Source organism: Trametes versicolor, assembly GCF_000271585.1.
Source record: "Trametes versicolor FP-101664 SS1 unplaced genomic scaffold TRAVEscaffold_4, whole genome shotgun sequence".
Lineage (NCBI taxonomy): Eukaryota > Fungi > Basidiomycota > Agaricomycetes > Polyporales > Polyporaceae > Trametes > Trametes versicolor.
Genome location: NW_007360324.1, coordinates 1,281,260 through 1,306,136, shown reverse-complemented (window position 1 = coordinate 1,306,136; position 24,877 = coordinate 1,281,260). Strand labels below are relative to the sequence as shown.

The following is a 24,877-nucleotide window of genomic DNA, read 5'->3' as shown; positions in this document are numbered from 1 at the left end:
CATTGCACGTCGCATCGCATTGGTTATCTGCCTGGTGGGGCGCATAGGAAGAAGAAGCAGCAGCAGTAGTATCTAGGAGTAGATCTGTGACGAACGAAGATGAAGTTTTGACGATGACCACTTTTCCGCGTGCACCGTTAGTTCCTCAGTCGTGTGCAGCAAACAAATTTCGCTTGGATGACTCCATGTCTTCTCTGTTTTCCTTCTATCCTTCTATCCGTTCTGTGGATGACATCAAGCCCGTACATACCCGTCTCGCAGAATTTGAGTGCTGATAGAGTTCGCTCGGTCAAAGTGATCTGCCCCCGGGGCGGCCCAGAGGAGTAAGCAACGCCGGGCGCGACGAGCGTCCGAACACCCTCGGAACGCGCGCGGACGGGGTTCTGCCCGCCTTCCTCGAAAATTCACCCACTCAACAAGCTCCCGGGGCGGAGGCGGGGAGGCTCAGGCGCATCATTGAAAGCAAAGTGCTCGAGCCTCGGACGGGCGCTCCGGGGCAAGCAAGCGAGCGTCGCGCGATCGGCTCGCGCCCCGCGGTGGCTGTGGCGGGGGGTGGCCCGCCGAGTCCCTGTTTGCTCCGCCGTGCGAGGCGCGCACTCTTGTCCATGCTCTTGTTTGTGGTCGGCTGACGCTGATTCGCCCGCGCGGCCTGTGCAGGGGTGTCTTACGCTGCCTTGCGGCCCATGGTGACAAAGTGCGCGAGGGATCACAAGGCGCGCCGCCGTTCCGTGTGCGGCGCGAACGCGCGTCCGCCGTCGGTCGCTTTCCGGGGAGGTGCGTACGTCGCGTATGTCGTATTTTAATGTCTCGGGGACTGCTTATTTGCTCGTGCACTGCCAATCTGAAGGGCCATTTTGTCTCCAGCCTGCAACCCGGCCGTGCGCACCCCGCTCCGACTCCGAGCCCACGTCGCGCGGCAGTGCACACGTACGCCCACAAATACCGCGCTTTCTACTTGCAGCCCCGCAGTCAGCACCTCATTTTGCAGTTGGGGCTCCGCATGGACGCACTTCGGAAGCGCACGGCCCCAGTGTGGACGAGTCCACCCGGGGCTTCTCTCCCCGGACCGTCCCAGTCAAATTCAGTGTTCACCGCACTCGCACTGCGTCCATGCAGCGCCCGCGCCGCCAGGCTACAGAACTCAATGAACCCCTCGCGCGTCTGCGGGGGGTTCTGTGGTACAGAAGCTGCCACTGTCGACAGAAGCCGTGTAATCGATTGCGCATCTATGCGAGGCTTTCCGCAGTGCGCTGCCACCGCGGGATCCGATGGGGGTTGCGTGACCGCAAATGAGACTCGAGCGGGGGAGCTGTGGGATAGGGTTGGTCAGCGGGGACCCACGACGTGCAGCAGCTGGCGTAGTCGAGTCAGTGCGAGTCGCGTTCGTGAACGGGCTGGCCCGGGGACGGTGCACTGCATGCGAGGTGTGGTATTAACGTTCTACTGCTATAGCTGCTGCGCACGCATCGCGGCAGCGCAGGTGCCAGACAACGTGTACTCGCCGCTGGATATCCGGATATCATGAGGTACGGTGACGCATTGAGTCGGCACAGCTGTACTGCTACGTATACGCAGCAGCCAGGCTGCAGGTACGGATATCCATAATCTAGCAAACCTTGTGCTCACATGTGAATGCCGCAGCCGTGCGATGGCGTACACAAACGCGTGCCAGGATATCCAGGAACGACGCCGGTTTATAGCATGCAGCTGGAGGATCGCCGCCTCGGACGCGAGCACGCCTGCCACCATCCAAAACCACATGCACGCCGGAGCCCCCGCCTCCGGAGAATTGGGTCATGATTTCGACGGGCGTTGACAGAACGCGTCCGAGGCCGCTTAGATCGCATGGATAATCACGTTGACGCCGCACCGCCCGCCCGCCCCTTCGCAGCCTGCCCACTCTCCCGGCTTCCCCGACTTCCTCGGAGGGCCCCCTGGCGCCCGGGCTTCCGATGCCCCTCGGCCGATCGGGCGCCCGGCACGCGTCCCGAACGGGCACACAGAGCGCGGGAAAGTGCTTTTCGAGCGGAGATCCAAAGCAAGGGAGGTGCGTGGGAGTTTTCTGTGGGCGCGATTCAGATGCGTCGGGAGTGCCCGACGGATGCCGCTCGACGCGGACATCAAAGGCGGGCGTGAAGGGCTGCGGTGACTGCCGAGCTCGCGAGCGGCGTCCCTGGTGACGGGAGCGCGTAGGCGACGGCGCGAACGTGGCGGGCGGGGACGCGGCGGATGCGGAGGCTCGCTGGGGTGCTCAGCCTTCGGGAACGGGGGCGAAAGGCGAGAGCGCATCTTTTTTGCGCGTTGTCGTGGAAATGGGGCGCGGTGCCGCCGCGTCTGCGCACGGGGATGGATGATTTTGGCGGATTTGTTGGGCAACGGCGCGGGTGAACTGGAAGATTTTGGTGTTGCTGTGATGGGTGTCTGGGTGCACTCGCGCCCGTTTATCGTGCTTCGCTAGGGTTACGAATTCTCGATTGCCCTTGGACCGAAGTGGTCATTGTCCACCTGAAAAAACGTGATACCACTTTCGGTCAGACCTGTGTTTTTTCACGGCAGAAAATACTCAAGCGGTGGGGTACTCCCGTGAGTCGCAGTCTGACATGGGAAGGAGTGTGGAACTTTCACCAAACGTGTCTCTCCGCTGTGGGTCCGCATAGGGGTGGGTACGGATAGCAGCCGTTGACGTTGTCCTGACGTTGCAACTGCGTGGACGAGATACAACCGCGGTGCCGGAGCGGATATGCGTTTGGCAGAGCTCCAAGCGTCCGACCGCGGACACGACAGGGGACTGCGCGCGACCGGACGCGTCCAACGGGCAAACGCGTGTCGTCATCTAAGTGCGACGCGTGACGTCACCAGATATAAGTTGGGAGGCGAGCAAGGACGGCAGCGTGAGTCGTGTGCACTCTGTTCGACGTCTCTCCACGCTCTCGCCCACCGCCTGCGCGCACACGGTCCGCTGCCGTCCTTGTTCGCAACGGCATGAGGCCCTCGTCCCAGTTATAGGTATGAGATCGCGATGACGTTCCCAGCTCTCCTCGCTTGTTGCCTCTCTCGCCGCCGTGCGTCCTCCACGTTTATCTTCCAGGTCCGATGACCCCGCCACCGCACTCACCACGCTCTTCATCACCTCTCTCGCTCTGACGTCAACGTCTACGCCAACACCATACCGGGGCGATCTCGGCCACACATCTCGCACCTCTCTGACGACGCACACGCACTCTTAAGCTCTATGCCGGTCTAGGCCCTTCCGAATGCTAAATGCTTGCCTAGAAAGTGGAGTCGGTATAATCCTAATAATCCCCAACGTACTTCCACCTTCCCTATCGCAGCATGGGTTAAGGGGTTGCTCGACCCGCCACATGAGGTCACCAGTAAACGGCTTTGCACTCACTCGAAGCTTCTACCCATGCTAGATTACTCGACGCAGACCAATATTTGCTTCATCTCCGCCTCAATCAACCTCCCGAGCACCCCGTGCACACTACTACCGCATTCACCTATTCAAGAACCTCAAGCTATCGCACGTCCCCGAGCACCTGAACAACCCAAGCCATCTCCTTCCGGGAGCCTCTCCGGCCCTGGCAAGCCTCAAGGCGTACTAAAGTACACGAATCCCCGCCGCCTCTCCAAGCCCGCCTTCCTCGACCTTCTTCGCCCCATCCACAACGCCGACCCCAAAGCACGCTATCGTGCCCTCCGACGCGCGGAACCCAATTCTTCAAGCTACCGGGGTGCTCTTTGCCATAGCATCTCTCCAACTCTACAGGAACACAGCGCGCCGCAGCAGCTCATTCCGGCTGGGGCGCCCGAGCGCCCGGATGCGGACGTCTCAGGCTCTGCGCCCGCAGCGCTTCCAGCCTCCAGCTTCAGGCCGCTGCAGCTTCACCATCTCAGCTGCTCTGTCGCATTGTCGCTTCGCGACCGCCGGATTCCCACAGGCCCGACGTCCGCGCTCAGACCTCTGCGAACCCCCTGTCGCTGTGCGAAGCCCGGAACTTGCGATTTCGGGCAACCCGAGTGAGCCGCTACTGAACTCCCAGCACGCCTCGAGGCCGGCGTATTGTCTGCACCACTCCTCCGCGGTGTTCTGTACTGCGCCGAGGTGTACCGCAGGCGCCAGGATGTGCCGGTGAGAGTCGCAGAGTAATCCCCGTCGTGTTCCCGCGGGCCGCAGTGCGATATCGTACGCTGCTTGACTACACCGGGACGCCACCGCCCGCGCGAGTATCAGCAGGCCTTCTTACCAAGGACGGCTAGGCTGCGCGGCGCGCTGGAGCATAACGTGAGTATCTCACACATTTGGCCTCGAGGGTATCAGCACTGACTTCGCCGCTCAGGTACACAAGACGTTCGGCGACCTACGTGTCAGCCGTGAGTGTCAGCGCGGGAGGTGCCCCGCGCGGGGTACGTCTCGTTGTGGCGTTAGAGGGCGTGCCTCGATCTTGCGTGGGGTGTGGGGGATCTCAGTCTGGAGCAGGTGAGCGTTGTGCGCGCCGCCGCACGTCGTGGCGCCCTCCGCGGTGACGGGAATACTTCCGGACGTGTGGACCCCGGATGGAGGTAGACGGGCGTACGTGCTATGCCCTCGAGGAATGACTGAGTGAGTCCTATCGGGATTGTGGCATTGGGTTCGGGGTGGGATGCTGACTTGGTACCGAGGTGTGCGGAACGCGCTCGGAAGTGTTCGGGCTGGCTGGGCTGCCAATGGCGCTGATGCGTTCTGTCTGCGTGAGTTTAGTCGTGCGTGCGGACGCGCGTGCGGCCCGCAGCGGGACTGAGCTTGCTCGAGAAAGAAAGCTCTTGCCTGCGATGCTGTACCGCTCAGTGGCCGCATTATCGCCCGGAATTCCCCTCGCGAGCGCGACTCCAAAGAATCACGTTCACACTTCTCATGTTTATAAGCATCCGGTACCCTAAAGGAGCCACCTACCTCTCAAGATAGCTTCTCAATTGGGCGGCGCGGCCATGGTCAGCCTGTGTACTACATGGCACTGCTCGGTTTAATCTAGGTCACTCAAACATACTACTACCGGACCCACATTCGTCATGGATTTGTCATCTATGTCGCAATGCTCATGGTTGCGCCAACGTCTGTGGCTGACTGAGCACGTCGATGGTGGATTTAAGGTCCTGGGAATTCCCGCAGCCTAAACCGGAACCATCTCGCTGCTGCAGTCATACGCTTTAAAGCACAAACTCTGAGTATCGCTATTACGAGTCCTTGAAGCTGACGTGAAGATCGCAGTACGCTCTCAGCTTACGACGTAAATATGGCACACTCGGTCGAAATTCCGAAGGTCATGAAGGCGCTGGTTGCACTTGGGGTAGGTTCGCTGCGAACATTACACGATCGCGCGCTTACGTCCACCATTCCGCATACAGGATGGCAAGGTCGCGGTACAGGACCACCCAGTGCCCGAAGTCGGCGCAGACGACGTGCTCGTCAAAGTCGTCGCCGTCGCGCAGAACCCTACCGACCACAAATGTACGTCCCCCATGCACCTGCCCGTCCACCACCTCCATCTCCACCCAAACTCACGCACCCCACCCCCACCTACAGTCATCGACTCCGGCCGCGCGAAGCCCGGCACGGTCTCCGGGTGCGACTTCTCCGGGACCATAGTGCAGATCGGGCCCGCCGCCGCCGCCGCGCACCCGGACCTGCGCGTCGGCGCACAGGTCGCGGGCTTCGTGATGGGCGGGACGTTTGCGGACTACGGCGCGTTTGCGGAGTACGTGCGCACGCCCGCGGCGCTCGTGTGGCCCGTCCCCGAGGGCACGTTCTCGCACGAGGAGGCTGCGACGTTGGGATGCGCGTACGTCCGGGATTCTTTTGGTGATGTTTGGATGAGGCTTGTCGTGCTGAATGCATGTGTGGTGATGCTAGGTTCTGGACGGCGGTGCAGGCGTTGTACCACCCCACGCGCCTTGCCCTGGTTGAGCCCCCGGAGAAGACGAGCGAGGACGTGTGGCTCTACGTGCACGGCGGAAGCTGTATGTCCTCACCCTGTTATCCCCTATTGGACCTTGGCTTACCACACTCTCGCCCTTGCAGCGGCCGTCGGGCAATTTGCTATCCAGCTCGGCGTGATCTCGGGGTACAAAGTCGCCACGACCGCCTCCCCACGCAACTTCGACCTCGTACGCTCGCTCGGCGCCTCCGCAGTGTTCGACTACCGCGACGTCGATGCGGCGGCGAAGCTCAAAGACGCGACGGGCGACAAGATCCGTGCGGCACTCGACACGATCGGCACGCGCGAGGCGCAGGCTCTGAGCACGGCCGTCATCGCACCGGGAGGCGGGAAAGTGGTGCATATCATAAACATCATTCCGGACGTGACGGACAGGACGGACGTCGAGCGCATCTGTGAGTCGCGCACCCCCTCCCATTCTGACGGCCACGGACGTTTTCGCTCACGGGCCTCTGCAGACACGTTGCTGTACTGGGCCCTCGGGCGCGCGTTCAGCTTTGGGCCGACCGCAGACCACCCCGTGCGGCCGGAGGACAGGGCGCACATGGAGCACTTCTTAACGAAGGTCCCGGGGCTGGTGAAGGCGGGGCAGATCAGGCCGCTCCCGATCAAGTTCTTCGAGGGTGGGCTCGCGGCGATCCCGGAGGGGTTCCAGTATATGCGCGAGGGTAATGTGAGCGCGGAGAAGATCGTGTACAGGATTTGAGTGCGGGTTGTGGGATGGTTGCCATCATCTCTGTGGTTGGATGCGTCATGCTTGGTAGGTTGGGTCAAAGGGAGGGCACGGGAACCTGTATGAGTATGCCGAAATGATATGCCAGTGTGTGTAAGAAGTATCAAGTGTCGTGCATGCATATGACGGCGCGGTCTAGCTATGTGTACAATGGAGCGGTAGCCTGGGAAGCAAACAAGTGCGAACCTTCTGGCTCCCCAGACCTATCATTAATGTCGAACAAAGAGGGTGTGGCTGACCGTCTGTATACTGGTCCGGAGAGGCAACATGAGGGAATGTCCACGGTACAAGAGAGCGTATTAGATACAACTTCGACAAGAGCGTCTTTACAGTCGTACTAGTATCGGAAACTGCGCACCGGACTGAGTTAGGCTTCGATAGCGAACAACACTCGCCTCTCGCGTCTGTATCCACACCGTTGTGTGTCCGGGTGTTTCGATGAGCAAACCGCCGCCTGGCTTGGTGTTCCTTCCCCGCGTTTCCTCTAAACATGACGCCTTCCTCGAGAATTCCCACTGTGCAAAAACATTAGTACATTGCCAGTGCGTGCGATGAGATGGATTGGCACTGGCAGCGCAACAATGGAGAACTCACCTTCCGACCCATCCACTCGGTATCAACCATGTACACTCAGCCCTCGGGGTCGGGGGCGGGTAGGCCACCAAGGGGCTAGGTAACCCGGCGCCTCCTTTGCCTTGTATGCGCTGCGTGCATACTCACTCTCGACGCCCCAACAGCCTTCTCCACCCTGCATGCGGTCCTCCCACGCCTCTCGGTCAACGTCCCCGTACCATGCGCCCCCCGCGTCCGACCAATCCCCCTCCATTTTCGGAGGGAAGATATACACGGGTACCATCGCCTCGGCTTGCGACTCCCACAGTTCGGCGACCATGCGCTCGTACCGCAGGAGCGGCGTACCGTGACAGAACCGTACAGATGGCGGTTGGAAGAGGTGAATGATCAGCGTTTGTAGCTTTTTGAAGGGCTGCTCCTCCGGTCTAGTCGCAGATCTGTCTACATTAATTCAACCACGAGACTGTCAGATAGCTGTGCGATCGTGACTGAGAGTAAGGTGACAGACCGAAGAAAAGTTTGAAGCTTGGTACGTGCGTTCTATAGCCCACGCTAGAGACCGAGATATGGGTGAGGCCTGGGGCGTGATACACCCAGTCATCACTTCGTTGTCCGTGGATACTTGACCGTAGATGCAGGCGCGTGAGGGAGGGATACGCCCGCTGTGGCAAGGGGGGCGTGGGGTTATTGGACGTGTAATACAACAGCGGGCTCCCGAGCGTGAGCTCATGCAATACAGGGAAAACTATCCCCGGATCCAATGGCTCCACGTCGCGCGTGATGTTCAATGGAAGGAAGACGAGTGTCTCGAGCGTCGGTGCGATTGCGCGCAGCAAAGCAGAGAGGAGCTCAGTGTACTCGAAGCGCGTACGCGGCGCTGCGACATCATCGTCGTCTTCGCAACCATGTCCGTGTTCGACGTCCTCTTCGCTGGGGGTGGTCTCCCCGGACACGGACGTGGACGAAGCTTGATCCAACGGCAGGGCCTTCAGGCGTACTGTCCTGATGAACGCGTGGCGCACTTTGGATGCGGAAGTCGACCCCAGATCAGCGCGTTCTCGCTCGAACAGAACGAAGAACCGTTTGAGCTGGTCCGGCGCACCCGTGAGGGCGACAGAGTGGAAGCGCAGCGGCCTGGAGACCTCGCGGAAATGCTTGCACACTAGAGCGAGCGAGCATCCCGTGCGGCCCCCATCCGTGCACGCGAATGCGAAGATAGCCATGAGGAGCTCGACGGCGAGGCTCTCCATGGTGCGTGCTGTAACTGGACACGGGTGAGTTGATGGTGGTCGTGGAACAACCTCGTACTTACCAGGCGCCCGTCTGGATTATGTCAATCAATGATAACGTTGTTAGCCTGGATCGAAACACTGTGCACTGCGCAAATCTTGGTATATAAGGGTCACCTGGCTGCTGAGCAAGTCTCCTACGGGCTGCGAACTTTAAGCCATTCGGAGCTAAAGATCGAGGTTGAAGGGGTATACGAGCGTATATATGTACAAATATCGTTGATCAGCGCGTCCACCAGGCGGGTATACGTCAGTCTTTGAGGTCAATGATGATGGGTAGCGGCGTGACCGGCAGAGCCGCATTGACATGAATCCTCCCGTCCGGATTCTGCTCGCTCTGACCGACAACGGCGACGCCGTGGGCTTCGTGTATGTGCCCGCAGAGGTGTAACCTACAGCTCTTCAGGTCGTCGTGAGCGAGGCGTTCTGCCAGCTTGGGGCACCCGGCGTGCTTGCCGCGCTTGGTCAGGTCGCAGACTCCATGGGAGGGCGTATGGGTCATGAGGATGTCGACAGAGGGCGGAATGCGGGCGTAGATGGCCTCGGCGTCCTCCGCGACGTACTGGAAGGCGCCGATGGAATAGAACGGAGCCGCCTGTACAGAAAGCGAATGAGTCATGGGCGCTGAGATCGCGAGCACAGAGAGGGCACGAACAGGTGAACCATAAATTGTATACGTCTTACCACTTTTGGCGGTATATGTGGCGGTATTGTGTTCGAGGTAATGCATCCCCGCTTTGCGGCAAGGGTAACTGTGAACCAACTTGCGTGCCGTCGCGACATCCTAGAACACAATTAGATGCGAGCCTTGCAAGCGGAGAAAATACCCGCCACTGACCTTGCCTCGCAGGCCATACGGCTTGAATGTACTCAAGCTACCACCGTCTTCGTACTGCTTGTCTAAACATAACTGTATGTGCCGTTGAGAAGCAGGCATTGAGATCAAGTAGGGAAGCATACGTCGTGGTTGCCTGCCATGAAACTTTCGACAGTATTAGCAAAACTGTGGCTCAAGTTGGGAAGAGAGTGATCACTGACTATTTAGCGAGATGAGGAAGTCCCTTGAGCCAGTTCAGGGTACCCTCGAGGTCTTTGAGCGTGCCATGTCTGCAGAGGTCGCCAGCATGAAGCAGCACGTCACCAGGAGGGACATGGAAAACATGTGAGTGGGTGTCTGAGATGCAGACGAAGCGGGTCCAGCCTTCTCCAGGATGCTTCGGAACACGAGTAAGATCGTACTTGTCGTGTACGACTGCCCTGCCTGTAGGAGGAGCAGGGATTGGTTCGTTGAGCAGGTCGGCGACTAGAGCAGAGTCCATTGTGGCGCTTGAAGAACTTCACCGCTGCATTTTGTACGAGAATAGACGAGGGGGCTATGCAGGCTGTCAATACGGATACCTGGCTTAGAAGTGGGCGGTGCACATCGCAATGCACTGTATCCGTCTGTCCGGTGAGAGACAGGGACTCGGGCGCACACGATGAGCACATGGCAAACGACAGCATGGGCGGTGTCGTCGGTCCGCTTGCCCCATCCGTATACGGCGTAGACGAGACTCCGAACACCGCAGCACTTACATCCAGATCTCGATCGAGAGTCATCTCGTGCAGTGTCTGCAAATTCTGCACGCGAGCCTCTTTCCTCATTACCACCATGTCTGGCGTCCTCACGCTCACGCCGGCTGCATCGCCCTTCCCATGGGCAGCGGCCGCCATCTCCACATATACCAGCAAGGCTACATTGAACTTCGACACCGCCGCCAAGGGTGTCACCCTCGAAATTGACGGATCCCAGATCACCGCAGAGGATGAGATTGTGCAGGCTCTAGCCAAGGCTGGCGGCCTTGCCGACGACAGTGCAAAAGTGCGCATGAATTGGTGGCAAACAGCTCAGCTTACCGACACACCCACCACAGACTGCCGCATACTTTGCTTTGGCAAAGACCCTCCCTACAGTGACCGCGTTTCCGGAGATCACTGCCGCGCTCGACTCTCTCGATGACCATCTCGCGTACCGCACGTTCCTCGTTGGGCACGATATCACGGCTGCCGAGTGGATCGTCTGGGGAGCGCTGAAAGGTCTCGCTATACCCCAAAGGACTGCTAACTCTCAATACTAATATACACTTTAGGTAGCGTGAAGATTGTCGGTCTGCTCAAGAACAACAAGCACCCTCATCTTCTTCGCTGGTTCAACCACCTCGAGTCGCTTGAGTCTACACAGCTAGCAATCGCTGGTCTGACCGGTGCGTTTGAAATCCATAAAGCAACCGATCTGTGGCTCATGATGAGCAATCTAGAGGCTAAGTCTGCGAAGGCTCGTAATAATAAGACTGCTGCGTCGTTTGCACTTGGTCTGCAAGATGCGAAGGAGGGTCAGGTCGTTACGCGTTTCCCTCCTGAGCCCTCCGGTTACTTGCACATCGGACATGCGAAGGCCGCTATGTTGAACCAATACTTCGCAAAGATGTACAAGGGCAAGATGATCATCCGTTTCGACGACACGAACCCCAGCAAAGAGAGGGTGAGTACTGGTCCTCGACGTATGTTGTATACATCCACTTATGTTCGCCACACAGACCGAGTTCGAGGAGACCATTCTCGAGGATCTCGCGCTTCTCGACGTCCATGGGGACAGGATCACACATACGTCCGACTACTTCGAGGAACTTTATAATTACGCGCTCCAGGCCATCAAGTCCGGCAAAGCCTATGCGGACGACACCGAGCAGGAGCAGATGCGCAAGGAGCGCTGGGACGGCATCGCGTCCAAGCACCGCGACGACAGCGTCGAGGACAACCTGAAGCATTTCGCTGAGATGACCACCGGCTCCGCCGAGGGCATCCGGTGGTGCCTGCGCGCGAAGATGAGCGTGGACAACCCGAATAAGGCTCTGCGCGACCCTGTTATTTTCCGCACGAACCTGCTCCCCCATCATCGCACTGGGTATGAGACGACATCGAGATCTTATGATAGCGTGCTGACACGAATTCACTAGTGACAAGTGGAAGGTGTATCCAACGTACGACTTCGCCTGCCCCATCGTCGACTCGCTCGAGGGTGTGACGCATGCTCTGCGTACGAACGAGTACCGCGACCGCAATCCCCAGTACCACTGGATGATCGAGGCGCTCAACCTCCGCCCAGTCAACATCTGGGACTTCAGGTAACCATCGTCGCTACACCATATCACGATCACGCCCTTACGATACTACCCTTATAGTCGTCTGAACTTCATCTACACGCTCCTGTCCAAGCGCAAGTTGCACTGGTTCGTAGACACCGGCCTCGTGCGGGGGTGGGACGACCCCCGCTTCCCGACCGTGCGCGGCATCCGCCGCCGCGGCCTCACCATCGAGGCGCTCCGTCAATTCATGCTCGCGCAAGGCCCCTCGCAGGCGGTCGTCTCGCTCGAGTGGGACTCGCTCTGGACGCTGAACAAGAAGGTCATCGACCCTGTCGCGCCCCGCTTCTGGGCCCTATCAGAGACGAACATGTGAGTCTGCCTGCCAATCGTTGTGGTTTAGCTGGCAGACTGACGGCGATAATCAATAGCGTGCCCGTGACGGTCAAGGGCGGCCCTGAGACGGCAGAAATTAAGAGCCTGCCGAAACATAAGAAGAACCCTGAGGTCGGCGAGAAGCAGACGGTGTACTCGTCGCAAATCTTCATTGAGCAGGAGGACGCGATCTCGCTCGAGGACAACGAGGAGTTCACGCTCATGGACTGGGGTAATGCGATCGTGCGGTCCAAGACCGTTGACGCGTCGGGCATCATCACCGGGCTCGAGCTCGACCTGCACCTCGCGGGCGACTTCCGCAAGACGAAGAAGAAGATCACCTGGCTCGCGCAGCCAACATCCGCCGCACCACTCATCGACGTCACGCTGCTCGACTACGACTACCTCATCACGAAGAAGAAGCTCGAGGAGGCGGACGCGGTGAAAGACTTCGTCACGCCCGTTACCGAGTTCCGCGAGCTCGCGCGGGCAGACGCGAACGTGCGCACGCTTGTGAAGAGCGACATCATCCAATTCGAGCGCAAGGGGTACTACATCTTCGACGGCGTCAGCAAGGAGGACGGCCGGCTGGAGTTCATCCGCATTCCGGATGGGCGCGCGGCGAGCATTGCAAGCAAGGCCGCGCCACAGACAGGCGCGGCGACGCCCGTACCCAAGGGGGCAGCGACGCCCGTGGGGGCGCCGGCCCAGAAGGCGGAAGCGGACGAGCAGCGCGGGCAGTTGTCGTCACTGGAGACGCCAGTGGACACGAAGATGTACAAGGTGGGCGTGGTGTATGGGGAGGGGGAGGTCCCGACGCCGGCAGACACGAAGATGTACAAGGTGCAGAGCGTGTATGGCGTGAAGCCCGAGAGCGCGTAGGGGGTGATTGGGGCCAGAAGGAAACCATAGTAAATGTACTGTAGAAATGCTCTGGGTGTATGTGATATCTGTAGAATGTTCCCGTTGTCGATGGTTGGTGCACGACGGGCAGAATGGCGCAAAACGAAGGAAGCAGGGGAGCGCAAACACACCAGAATGCTGCCTGACGAGGTGTCGGCAGCATTGCCAGGGGGTAGAGGGCGAAGGGCAGGTACATTTTGGCAAAGACTTACATAACGCTGACAACATCGAGCATATGCACCAGGTTGTTGTTGTCGAGAGGCTGCATGGAGCCGACAGCGGCGTAAAATCCAGTGCAAATCATATTGTCGGTGTGTGAGCGTGTAACGATTGCGTACAGGCAGGCTGTGTCCAAAGCATGATAACTTGGGCAGGAGCGCTGCCAAGTCGACCGATGAGGCCGGCCGCTACACGCTAAAATATACGCGATGGGTTGGGATCGCAGACGTAGACATGTTGTTGAACGTATTGTGGTCGAAGGATGGCGGTGCCATGCCGCCGCGCGCCTTCTATATCTGTAGCTGCTATGTATCAACTAGAAGGCAGGTATGAGCGCGCGGTTGCGGCCAACTTACTGCATGATTCGTAGTGCGGGAGCACTTGACAAAACTGGCTTCTACGCCCGTTTGCGAGGATGGCAAGACGACGAACACGCTTTCTTCGGACAATGCGGTGGGGCTGTGATCATATCGTCGACCCGTGGTTGTTCTGTAGGTGGTGATTCAGCGAAAGCGGATGCCCCAGTAACCTTCTCAATTTTTCAACGGATGCAATGTTCATGTCCTGGCGCTGCGTGCACAGGTTAGGGCGAGCCGATTTGAAGAGGACGGCATCATGCCGTGTCTGTGGAAGGTTCGTGCGACGTCCTATTCGACTGGCAGTGGATGCAATGTCCCGGCGTCGGCAAATGTATGGTCGAAAGCAAGCCGGGCCCTGGAGCGCGCCCTGCTGACAGTCAGTGGCGAGATTCGCGATGGAAGTCATGATGGATGTTGCCCACGAACCATCGGTCGGCATCTTGGGCGGTGATGTGGACGGAGAGCACGTCGGTCGGAGGCCAGCCAATCCTTAGTTGTATGCTTCATCTGCATAGCGAAGCTCAGGACGTTGATGATACTGGCGAAGTGGTGATTTTCATCGTGGTTGGAAGAGAGGGAGGACCAAACTTTCTCCCGGCCCGTTCCTTGTTGAGAATGGCTGTGTAAGGAGAAGAGCGGCAGCTGTAGAGCGCTCGTTACGTCCTCTCTCTGTTCCCAACTCTCGCCCTCTTCCACCATCTCTCGCAGCCAGTGCGAAATCTGTCTGCCTGTCCAGCACTACACGTTTCGGCTTCATCTCCTATGCATGTCTATCGCACGCGAGACGTTGCTGACGCCCATGGCGACGACGTGCTCGCCGCTCATGCGACCGTCAGTGTTCCCACCCCCAAGTAGGGCCAAGTTTGATTAAGTGTCGGGTTCTATCTCCGCGTCGCCCAGTGCTCTCGCACAGTATGGCTTCTTCGCAGATGGCCCTCATCAAGTGCGTGCTGCGATCCTGTGCGCCCACCTAACTGTGCTTCCGCCAACAGCGTGCATGACGATCGAGCTTACTTTGTCTGCGCATGACTGGTCCCGCCCGCCCCCAGCGCGCAGCACGCAGTGTGAACGCAGCCCAGGCTGGCGGATCCCAAGCTGATCTTCATGGCTGCACTGCACATTGCACTGTGATTGACCGCCTAGCCGGGATATACTTAGGACATGGCTCCCGCCTCAAAGTCGCTGCACCGTCGGCGCCCTCCTCATTGCATCCACTGCACCCCCACCATGGACAAGCTAGCAGTCGAACTACTCACCGAGATCTTCCTATATGCCTGCAGTGACGGCGGCCAGACCGGCTGCTCGCTCGCGCTCGTTTCCAAGCGCGTCCGCGCCCTCTCCCGCCCAGCCCGCTTCTTCTCCGTCGCCCTCTTCAGCTCGCCCACAAAGATCGAGCAGTTCCTCCATGCCTACCAACAGGAACGTGCGCGCGCCCCAGACATGCTCCCCCGCGTCCGCCACCTCTGGCTCTCTTACGACGAGAACGGCGAGGGCCACTCGGGCATGCCCATGGCCGTCGCGCCTGCAAAGCCACCAACCTCGCGCGCGGAGTTCCTCGCCGCGCTGCAGCGGCGCACGCAGAGCTGGCGCTCCGCGCAGGTTAACCTCGACGAGCAGTACAACCGCGTGATCCCGATGCTCATGCGCGAGGTCTCCCCAGACCTGCACTCGCTCGCGCTCAACCAGTCACGCTGGCGGAGCACGGCTGCTGTGCGCTGCAGCTTCCCGCGCCTGCGCGAGCTGACGTGCATCGGAGGCGACCCGAGCTTCCTCCCGTTTGCCCTGGCGGACGAGGAGGGCGCGCCGCTGTACCCTGCGCTGCAGCGCCTGCATCACATCCTCACGCCGAACTGCAAAGACGTTAACTTCATAAACTGGGCAAGGCATGCACCCGCGCTCACGCATCTGCGGGTCTCGCGCCTCGACTTCTGGCCACGCTCGACGGTAGAGACGCTGGAGGAGGTCATCAGTGAGTGTCTCGCGAGCCAATCACCCTGTTTTATCCGCGGTACTCACATCGTTGTACCTGCAGGCGATGCATCCACGAACGAGTACTTCCCGAACCTGCAGCAAGTGATCATTCTACCCCACCCGCCGCCCCCTCCAGGCACGAGCGTATCCGAGGCATGCTACCACCAGTTCCAGCTGTACCTGCACGACCTCCCCGAGCGCGTCAAGGCGCCGCTGGAAGTCTTGCCGCCCATGATCAAGGCTCGCCCGCACCAGGGGCTTGACGCGCCCAAGGAGTGTATAGTGAACCTACGCAGGCTGTGGATCGCGCGGATTGAGGGGCTCCCGGGATGCTGGGCGATTGGGCCGCCGCGGGCGTGACCGGCGAAAGTATGAAATTCGAACACTGAAAGGACGCTGTTGTATCTCGTACACTCTTTTGCACTCTGGACATTCCTACACGTTCCGTATCTGGACTATCTCACGCCGTCTCTCTGTTTTTTGATCTGTATGATACTAGGCAGCCGGTCTTGGCCGGTGCGATTAAGTATTTGGTTTGGTTCAATTGAAACTATCTAAACCTGTTCTATTCTCAGGCTGGCCCTCCACTGTAGCGACTTAGACTCTGCCGCCATATGCATACACGATGATGGATACAAAACACATACTCGCATCATATGCTGCAGACTAACAACGTTATCGTTAGTTGACATAATGTGGATGGGCGCCTGGTAAGTACGAGGTTGATCCACGACCACCATCAACTCACCCGTGTCCAGTTGCAGCACCCACCATGGAAAGCCTTGCCGTCGAGCTCCTCATGGCTATCTTCGCATTCGCGTGCACGGATGGGGGCCGCACGGGATGCTCGCTCGCTCTAGTGTGCAAGCACTTCCGCGAGGTCTCCAGGCCGCTGCGCTTCCACTCTGTCGCCCTCACTGGTGTGCCGGACCAGCTCAAACGGTTTTTCGTTCTGTTTGAACGAGAACGCGCTGCTCTGGGAGCGACTTCCGCACCCAAAGTGCGTCACGCGTTCATAAGGACAGAACGCGTAGAGGGTAGCCCATTGGATCAAGCTTCGTCCACGTCCGTGTCTGGGGAGACCCGGGCCACCCCCAGCGAAGAGGACATTGGACATGGACAGTGCCGCGAAGACGAGGACGAGGACGATGCCGCACCGCCACGTACGCGCTCCGAGTACACGGAGCTCGTCTCTGCTTTGCTGCGCGCAATCGCACCGACGCTCGAGACACTCGTATTCCTCCCATTGAACATCACACGCGATGCGGAGCCATTGGATCCGGGAATCATTTTCCCTGTACTGCGTGAGATCACGCTCGGCAGCCCGCTGTTGTATCACATGTCGAGCAACCCCAGATCGCTCCTGCCACAGCGGGCATATCCTTCCCTCACGCGCCTGCATCTGCGACGGAGTACTGATGGACAGCGGAGTGATGACTGGGTGTATCACGCCCCGGGCCTCACGTATATCTCGGTCTCTAGCGTGGGCTATAGAACGCACGTAACAAGCTTCAAACTTTTCTTCGGTCTGTCTCTTCACCCTCAGTCACGGTCGTGCAGCTATCTGACAGTCTCGTGGGTTACTCAATGTAGACTGCTCTGGGACTCAACCTGCGGAGCAACCCTTCAAGAAGCTGCAAACACTGATCATTCACCTCGCCCCGCCGCCGTCGGTACGGTTTTGCCATGGGACGCCGCGTCTGCGGTACGAGCGCGTCGTCGCCGCGCTCTGGGAGTCGCAAGCCGAGGCGACGGTGCCCGTCTATATCTTCCCCACGGGAAAGGACAAAATGGAGGGGGACTGGTCAGGCGCGGGGAGCGCGTGGTATGGGGACGTTGACCGAGAGGAGTGGGAGGACCGGATGCAGGGCGGAGTCGGCTGTTGGGGCGTCGAGAACGAGTATGCGCGCCGCGCATACAAGGAGAAGGAGACTCCGGGTTACCTAGCCCCGTGGTGGCCCGCCCGTCCCCGAGGGCTGACTGTACATGGTTGACACCGGTGGGATGGGTCGGTAGGTGAGTTCTCCATTGTTGCGCTGCCAGTGCCAATCCATCTCACGGCACGCATTAGCAGGGCAGGATATTTATTACCTGTATCCAAAGGTGTATAATTGACGACAAGACTTATCAATATTGTCTACTCTATATTGCGTAGTGGTCCGGCGCGCCAGAGAGAGGATGAACGGCTCGCAACTGCAGAGCGATCCCGGGCCATGGCGATCTAGCCAGGGGGTTGCCCGGACGGTGCTAGAGCCCGGCACGGGTCTATAGACATTTCTAGCGGCTTGAAAGCTGATAAAAATTTTACAGGACTCCCGATAGAGAAGTTCGCTTAGACGTGGAGAACAATGGCGCATCAGGGTGAATCGACGACATCTTGGGCGCTCAGATGGACGTCGGCGGACCTATAAATCTTAGCCACCTGCAGTACCCATTTCAATCCCAACCACCACCACTCCAACCCAGTTCGTAGGGACGACATCTACTCCTAAGGAGCTCACCAACATGGATCAACTCGCAGTCGAGCTGCTGACCGAAATCTTCACTATGGCATGCACGGACGGTGGACAGGCCACAGCACGCTCGCTATCCCTCGTCTGCAAGCAGTACAACGCCGTAGCGCTCCCACTCCGTTTCCACTCAATCCGCCTTGGGGCCGACGCCACCCGTATCATGCCACTCCTGGCCGCTCTAGAGCAGGAACACGCTATTCACGACCCCGCACACGCCCCCAAAGTGCGACATATCCGCCTGGTCGACATGGCACGGCTGTGGCAGAAGGGAGTACGGGGACGAAACTCCCTTTACCATGCGGAAATAGCCAAACCTTGGTTTGCACTACTATCCTCAATACTCCGCCTCGCCGCACCGCACCTCGAGACACTGGCGGTCTGTGGGTACTATCTGGCGCAGCTTATGCCGGCAGTGGAATTCCCCGCTTTGCGCGAGCTGTACTGTGTTGCGGGCCCGAAACACTTCAGCTCCGTCGCGAAAGGCATCGAACCGGGGGTGAGGCTCTATCCCGCGCTGGAGCGACTGCACCATGTAGGAGACTTCAACTCGGATGTGGAGGGGTGGGCACATCACGCCCCTAATGTGACGCACCTCTACGTGTCGCAAATCTCCACTAAAGCTGGTGCATACATTTTGGCAAAGGTCAATGGTAAGGCTTTTGGTTCAGGGAGTAATACTATGATCATTCGGCTCTTGCTGATCGCTGTCTTCATCCAGGCGCACCTTCTTGGGCTACCAGGAACTCAAAAGGACCGCGCGGCTCAAGGAACTTGGAACAATTCAATGGTAGGTCTGCAGCTCATGCCAGTGTACCGAGTCATGTTGAGTCTGAGTAAACAACCGAATAGGAACACACCACTCTCCGACGGATAGAGAGTCCTTCACAAAGCTGCCCTTCCCGAAATTGAAGCTACTAGTTATGAAGGCAGCCGGTCACAAGGCAATCTCACACGGGATAAATCCTACAACATGGCCTTCAAGTTGGTCGACGCGTGGGCACCGCGCAATATTCAGTCACCTCTGGAAGGCGCACGACCGTGCTATCATCCCGACATATATTATCCCATCGGTCGGCCCTTGGGTCGACGAAGTAAACTGCACAGGCGAGCTGGACTCCCAGTGGACCGTTGATGAACGGCTTTTGCGTACCAAGTATTCAGGCGAGGCGGTTCCGGATTCCTTCCAAGATGCGCTAGCAGACCCGCCGAGTTTTTGCAGTTGGGATGCGCTTCCAACTTACCCCCTCTTCTCGTTGCCAAGTGGTGAGTGAGAGATTGGCGAGGTGCTTATAGGATACTGAATGCACTGCAATAGAACCATTACCCAGTACACATCAGGGCCACGGCATGTGGAGGGTCTCACGCGAATTCTTGGAATCGAGACGAATATAAGTATGATCGATGAAGTCTGTATATTTCGTCCCTTACCGGCATTCTCATGTACGTACTTTTATACTTGACCAATTAGCATCATACTCTCCAACCAACTATTCGAGGCTTTCCACGAATACTGTAACTTCCCGACCAATCCGGCGGGGGGTTTGGGGTGTGACCGCCCGGATACGAAGCGGCACGGCCCAAAAAGCGGCGCGACCGGTGGTGACCGTGACCATCCGGTACGAAAAGCGGCGCGCGGCCCCGCAGGGCCGCCAAAAATGCCATTTGCGGGTGTGACGGGCGCCGGACCACAGGGGAAAGCGGCGGAGGCCGCTGTGACGCGGGACAGACCCCCAAATGCGGGGCGGCGGGGGTAGTTGTGACCTGTGACCCGCCGCTTTGGTCGGGAAGTTACAGTAGACTGGTAATCACTGTCGAATTGACTGCATTAGACAGTACCAGCCTGCCGGTGTATACTCAAGTTTGTAGTTGCAGGAGTTCACGTTGAGTTAATCGAGTGCCACCGGGCTCGGAGCGGGGATAGTGTGCTCGTGACACTTAATGCTCATAATTTTCGACGTTAACGATACAACACTTGTCAGTATGGCTCTTACACTGAAAAGAAGCAAAACACGCATATAGTAGATGATCATGATCCGACGGCGGTCTTTCCTCCGAGTCTCGGAGTCTGTTCGAAGTTTATAACCTTGCTGTCCATAGCGTTTCATTCATGTCGGGCTACAGACAACTCCAAACCGCAATCATCAAGATTTGTCTATGTAGTGCACGTCGTCCCGGTGCCGCTTGTAGACTTGGCATAACCCTAACGAGGTCATCCTGGTCATGTGCAGCATGGTTTCACGACATCGGAACAGCCGGGCGCCGTCTCGTGTCTCAGGCTACTGTGCAACTATAAGTACCATGACAGCGGCCATATACACAAAGATACGTCTTTCTCTGACCTCCGCTGTGACCCCCGCACTCCAACTGCTACTTAGCAGCCCCCCGAGCTTCATAGCTTCCAAAACAACCATGGAAAAACTTCCGGCTGAACTCATGCTTACGGTCTTCGCCTTCGCCTGCACCGACGGCGGACGGACAGGCTGTGCGCTTTCACTCGTATCCAAACATATCCGCGAAGTCTCGCGTCCGCTCCGTTTCTACTCCATCGCCCTGGTCAGGTCCCCGCGCAAGCTCCAGCTTCTCGTCAATCGACTTGAGGACGAACAGGCCATGCTCGGACCATGTGGTACCAAGCCCAGGGCCCGTCACCTCTTCCTCGTGACCGCCGGTATAGAGGAGAGGTTAGAGGAGCTAGCGCTGTTACTCGACGGGCTCCCCAGACCCGACCCGCCCTCTTCTCCGGAAGGGTCCATCTTTCGGACCAAACACAATAACGATACAAAGGCGGTCCATTCGCAGCCTTGCCAGCCTTTCCGGTTGCAGGACCAGGAGCTTTCTCTCGGCCTAGTCGATGCACTCATCCGCGCCGTGGCGGCCGACCTCGAAACCCTCACCATTCTGCAGGGGGAAGAGACTCTGCCGGCCGACGTGACGTTCCCCCAACTGCGGGAGCTCACCGTCATCGATGGGGGGAGGCATCTCATCGACTTCGCCGACAGCACTGGTAGCCATCCACTCTTCCCCGCGGTGAGGCGTCTACATCTCATTGTGGAGGCGCCCTGGGTGCAATTGGAGCGTGGCGGGGATCCCGGAGGAGCGATGATGGACCTCAGCAAGTGGACAAAGCACGCGCCTTCCGTGGCGCACCTTCGCATATCCGAGCTGGCAAGTCCGTATGTTGACATCGTCAAGGCTGTATACGTTGGTAAGTCTCCGCTTGATAGTGGCTGAGTTGTCACCGCGCATGCTGACCAGTGTACTGTTCGTCCAATCCTGTAGGCGATCCGTCCTCTGGCCGTTCGGACGCGGGCCGACTACCGTTCAAGCATTTGCAACAGGTCGTCATCCAGCCGGAAGCGCCACCAAGTCTGGGCTGGTGTGGGAACCCGCTCATGAACTACCTTCGATTCGTGACATCCCTATGGCGGTCCCAAGCGCAGGCTGCAGTGCCCCTATACATCGTACCACCTGCGAAAGGTCGAGGGCCAGTAAGCAAACGATGGACGCAACAGGCACGGGAGGAATGGGGCGCACAGGTCGAGGGCCGACTAGGCGGTTGGGAGAACCCGTCAGAGGAATACGCACATCTCAGCCAGCGAGGGGACAGTCCTCCGAAGTACCTGACTCCGTGGAAGTAGTGGTAGCGAGAACCATCTCGCCGCGATACGGTTGGTGCAAGTCACGGTGTACAATCGCGCCATAGGGGGCGCGTGATGTTTTTAGTTTGGACACATCGAGTAAAGATACAGTATACATTCCTTCTCCTTCTTTCAGCGTCGTTTTACTTCCGCTCAGCGGCGGCCTGCGCCGCCCTGTCCGCATTTTCGACTGCTCGGGTGGCAGCCAGGACCGCTTTCAACCCCGACGCGGTGATGTCGTGGTCGATCGCGACACCCCACATGGCCCACTTCGGGCTCCCTCCCGGGCCCTCGTACGCGATCTCGACGTACGACGCCGCCTTGACCTCGGAGCCCTCGCCGATCGAGTGCTCTGCGTACTCGCGGATTGACACCTTCCCGTCCAGCCCGCGGTTGACAGCCTCGACCGTGGCGGACAGCGGGCCGTTGCCCTCACCCTCGAGCGCGACGGGCTTCCCGTTGAGGATGAAGTTCCCAGACAGGCGCGCCCGCCCGGTCTCAGGAAGGTGCTCAAGCTTGAAGCTGTTGACCACGAAGCGGCCTTCCTCCTCGTAGTACCCATACGTCTCGCGGAAGAGCTCCACGAGGGCTTCGTACGAGATCTCGCCGCCGTGGTCGCGAGCGGCGCGCTGCACAACCTCGAAGAACGACGCCTGCAGACGGCGGGGGAGCTCGAGCTGCAGCGAGTTGAGGATCGCGGACGCGACGTCCGCCTGGCCCGTCTTCGCGTTGAACCCAACGCTGAGCTTGAGCTCGGGCAGCTGGCGGTCGCCGATGGCGCTGTTCGCCGCGCTGAGGACTGCGCGCAGACCGGAGCCAGCGATGTCGGAGTCGACGCCAACGCCCCACCATGATTCGGCGGACTGGCGGGTCTGCTTGACGTCCGGTCCCTGGGGAACGATCTCGACGTAGGATGCGGCCTTGGCGCTCTGGTCAGAGCCAATAGTGTGTTCGGAGTATTCGCGGAGCGTCAGGTCGATATCCAGGTGTGTCCGGAGGGCGTCCAGCAGTGCAGACAAGGGACCGTTACCGTCGCCACGGATGACGCGGAGGACGCCGTCAACGGATACAGTCCCGTCAAACTGTCTCCGCTCGTCGGCGGCTTCGTCGCTGAGGCTATCTGGTGTAGGCTCCGACGAGATCTTGTACGACTTGAGGACCAGTCTGCCCTCGTATGCTGAGCCACCGAAGTGGTACGTACTCCGGAATGCGGTGGTGATGTCCTCGACAGTCATTTCACGTGCCTCGCGATCTGCAATGTCTTGGATGACCTGGTAGAACGCGACCTGCATTTTGCGCGGCATGTCGAGGCCGAGGTGATGTTGTACGAGGTAAGCAATACCGCCCTTGCCCGACTGTGCGTTGACTCGGATAACGGCCTCGTAGTTGCATCCGAGGTCTGCGGGGTCGATGGGAAGATAGGGGATGTCCCAGTACTGCATCTCCCCGTCGCGCTCCGCCTTCTGGTGGCGGATGCGCTGCGCCTCGAAGCCCTTCTTGATGGCATCTTGGTGGGATCCCGAGAACGCGGTGAAAACGAGCTCGCCAGCGTAGGGATGGCGTGGATGGACAGGGAGGTCATTGCAAGCGGTGACGACGTCTATGACGGCTTGGATGTCGCTGAAGTCGACGTTAGGGTGGACCCCTTGCGTGTACAGGTTCAGCGCGAGATTGACGAGATCCACGTTGCCAGTACGCTCGCCATTGCCGAACAGACAGCCTTCGACTCGGTCTGCACCGGCGAGGATGCCAAACTCCGCTGCGGCAATACTGGTGCCTAGCAAAACTGTTCAGATAGTGATGTCGAGAACAACCAGGATGGTCCCTTACCGCGATCGTTGTGAGGGTGTAGACTGATGACAATCTTCTCCCGTTCAGAGATACTACGGCAGAAGTGCTCGACCTGAAAATGATATTCAGAGTAAGTTCTTTCGTAGAACTTGATAGATGGTAACATACCAAATCCGCGTAGTGGTTGGGCGGCCCAATCTCGACCGTCGCAGGCAGGTTGAAGATGATCCGTTCGTCGCCCAGTCCTGCCTTGCCCCACGCCTTCTTGACGGCCTCGCAGACCTCCAGCGCAAACGCGGGCTCTGTCTGGGAGAACGTCTCGGGGCTGTACTCGTAGCGGAACTGGGTGCCATACTTGGCTGTGCACTCCTCCGTGAGTTTCCTTACGATCTCGGTGTGCTTGGCGGCCAGTCTGACGGTTTCTTCCTTGGAATTGCGGAACACTACTTCGCGGAAGGTGCAACATGTCGCGTTGTACATGTGGATGATTGCCCGCTTGCAGCCTGCGACGGCATCTACGGTGCGCTTGATGAGGTCTTCTCGTGCGGGGGTGAGGACCTGAGCTCAACATTCTTTCAGTGTCCATTACGATGAATTCGAGAGGTGGAGGTGGAGTCCGAACGCATTAATCAGAGGGGAAGAAGCGACAAAAACTACTCAAGTCTTGTGCACTGTGGCGGATGCAGTATTGTGGGGTACGGGTCAGCCCGCAGTGTTTCGCGAAGCAGACCATAGATACCATCTGCATCCTTCGCAGCTGACACAGTGCATCTCCATACGCTTACGGGCTTCTCTCGCATGTCTCGCGCACCCCGTTCCTGCCAATGACGCCCGCAAACAAAATGAATTTGAGGACTAACCTGGATCCAGACATCATCGGGCACCTTGCCCTGCTCAATCAACCCGCGCACGAAGTTGAAGTCCGTATCACTTGCAGCGGGGTACGCAATCTCGATCTCCTTGAAGCCACACTTGACGAGGGTGTCAAAGAAGACCGTCTTTTGGGCGACCGTCATGGGGTTCGCGAGGGCCTGGTTTCCATCGCGCAGGTCGGTGGACAGCCAGATGGGCGGCGTACGGTTGACCTTTCCAGGCCATTGGCGGTTGGGAAGGTCGAGCGGGGTGTACGGTTTGTACTTGATGGAGGGATTTGCGCTGCATGGGAGGCGAAAGAGAGGCGGTCAGTAGCCGCGATCACTGCCAGGACTCGGCTGCACGGCCTTCAAATGAAACTTACAGCATCGGCATGGCTGGTCGTAAAATAGAGGGGGTGGTGGGGGAAGCAGTGTATATCACCAGACGCGGGGTGGCATGGAAGTTGCGTATAAGAGCGCAAGCTTTTCGCGAGTCCGAGTCAGAGCTTCAAATTAATTGAGTCATGGCCATGACGGTCATGTCCACTTCTAGCCCCTTTCC

At 58.7% G+C, this 24,877-nt stretch overlaps 10 protein-coding genes across 10 annotated transcripts; 7 read left to right on the top strand and 3 right to left on the bottom strand.

The window, feature by feature from the left end:
- The first annotated feature begins 3,670 nt into the window (after positions 1 to 3,670).
- On the top strand, positions 3,671 to 5,005 carry TRAVEDRAFT_28005 (uncharacterized protein). Its single transcript, XM_008037911.1, has 3 exons — positions 3,671 to 4,285; positions 4,341 to 4,603; positions 4,663 to 5,005. The coding sequence occupies exon 1, from the start codon at positions 3,822 to 3,824 to the stop codon at positions 4,134 to 4,136; it is 315 nt and encodes a 104-aa protein (XP_008036102.1). The 5' UTR covers positions 3,671 to 3,821; the 3' UTR covers positions 4,137 to 4,285; positions 4,341 to 4,603; positions 4,663 to 5,005.
- A 283-nt stretch (positions 5,006 to 5,288) lies between these two features.
- TRAVEDRAFT_145817 (GroES-like protein) lies at positions 5,289 to 6,786 on the top strand. The gene is made up of 6 exons (XM_008038570.1): positions 5,289 to 5,327; positions 5,386 to 5,488; positions 5,564 to 5,819; positions 5,891 to 5,997; positions 6,059 to 6,370; positions 6,434 to 6,786. Exons 1-6 carry the CDS (start codon positions 5,304 to 5,306, stop codon positions 6,679 to 6,681), a joined length of 1,050 nt encoding a protein of 349 aa, XP_008036761.1. The 5' UTR covers positions 5,289 to 5,303; the 3' UTR covers positions 6,682 to 6,786.
- Positions 6,787 to 7,324: 538 nt separating this feature from the next.
- Positions 7,325 to 8,531, bottom strand: TRAVEDRAFT_45678 (uncharacterized protein; the record flags this gene model as incomplete). The annotated part of the gene is made up of 2 exons (XM_008038104.1): positions 7,325 to 7,722; positions 7,790 to 8,531. 2 exons carry the CDS (start codon positions 8,529 to 8,531, stop codon positions 7,325 to 7,327), a joined length of 1,140 nt encoding a protein of 379 aa, XP_008036295.1.
- Positions 8,532 to 8,744: 213 nt separating this feature from the next.
- Positions 8,745 to 9,906, bottom strand: TRAVEDRAFT_165220 (Metallo-dependent phosphatase). The gene is made up of 5 exons (XM_008038569.1): positions 9,609 to 9,906; positions 9,531 to 9,552; positions 9,409 to 9,480; positions 9,226 to 9,354; positions 8,745 to 9,165 (listed from the first exon to the last, which is right to left on the bottom strand). The coding sequence occupies exons 1-5, from the start codon at positions 9,887 to 9,889 to the stop codon at positions 8,821 to 8,823; spliced, it is 849 nt and encodes a 282-aa protein (XP_008036760.1). The 5' UTR covers positions 9,890 to 9,906; the 3' UTR covers positions 8,745 to 8,820.
- Positions 9,907 to 10,221: 315 nt separating this feature from the next.
- Positions 10,222 to 13,044, top strand: TRAVEDRAFT_70818 (glutamate-tRNA ligase; the record flags this gene model as incomplete). Its single annotated transcript, XM_008038568.1, has 8 exons — positions 10,222 to 10,431; positions 10,484 to 10,646; positions 10,700 to 10,813; positions 10,868 to 11,091; positions 11,147 to 11,514; positions 11,567 to 11,734; positions 11,792 to 12,064; positions 12,124 to 13,044. 8 exons carry the CDS (start codon positions 10,222 to 10,224, stop codon positions 12,947 to 12,949), a joined length of 2,346 nt encoding a protein of 781 aa, XP_008036759.1. The 3' UTR covers positions 12,950 to 13,044.
- Positions 13,045 to 14,775: 1,731 nt separating this feature from the next.
- On the top strand, positions 14,776 to 15,879 carry TRAVEDRAFT_45675 (uncharacterized protein; the record flags this gene model as incomplete). Its single annotated transcript, XM_008038103.1, has 2 exons — positions 14,776 to 15,517; positions 15,581 to 15,879. The coding sequence occupies 2 exons, from the start codon at positions 14,776 to 14,778 to the stop codon at positions 15,877 to 15,879; spliced, it is 1,041 nt and encodes a 346-aa protein (XP_008036294.1).
- A 412-nt stretch (positions 15,880 to 16,291) lies between these two features.
- On the top strand, positions 16,292 to 17,790 carry TRAVEDRAFT_19120 (uncharacterized protein; the record flags this gene model as incomplete). Its single annotated transcript, XM_008037807.1, has 3 exons — positions 16,292 to 17,045; positions 17,113 to 17,457; positions 17,675 to 17,790. 3 exons carry the CDS (start codon positions 16,292 to 16,294, stop codon positions 17,788 to 17,790), a joined length of 1,215 nt encoding a protein of 404 aa, XP_008035998.1.
- A 234-nt stretch (positions 17,791 to 18,024) lies between these two features.
- Positions 18,025 to 18,906, top strand: TRAVEDRAFT_19119 (uncharacterized protein; the record flags this gene model as incomplete). Its single annotated transcript, XM_008037806.1, has 1 exon — positions 18,025 to 18,906. One exon carries the CDS (start codon positions 18,025 to 18,027, stop codon positions 18,904 to 18,906), a length of 882 nt encoding a protein of 293 aa, XP_008035997.1.
- A 1,535-nt stretch (positions 18,907 to 20,441) lies between these two features.
- TRAVEDRAFT_45672 (uncharacterized protein) lies at positions 20,442 to 21,670 on the top strand (the record flags this gene model as incomplete). The annotated part of the gene is made up of 2 exons (XM_008038102.1): positions 20,442 to 21,237; positions 21,312 to 21,670. The coding sequence occupies 2 exons, from the start codon at positions 20,442 to 20,444 to the stop codon at positions 21,668 to 21,670; spliced, it is 1,155 nt and encodes a 384-aa protein (XP_008036293.1).
- Positions 21,671 to 21,813: 143 nt separating this feature from the next.
- Positions 21,814 to 24,709, bottom strand: TRAVEDRAFT_36100 (2-isopropylmalate synthase; the record flags this gene model as incomplete). Its single annotated transcript, XM_008038005.1, has 5 exons — positions 21,814 to 23,447; positions 23,501 to 23,573; positions 23,630 to 24,019; positions 24,322 to 24,616; positions 24,699 to 24,709. The coding sequence occupies 5 exons, from the start codon at positions 24,707 to 24,709 to the stop codon at positions 21,814 to 21,816; spliced, it is 2,403 nt and encodes an 800-aa protein (XP_008036196.1).
- Between the last annotated feature and the right edge of the window lie 168 nt (positions 24,710 to 24,877).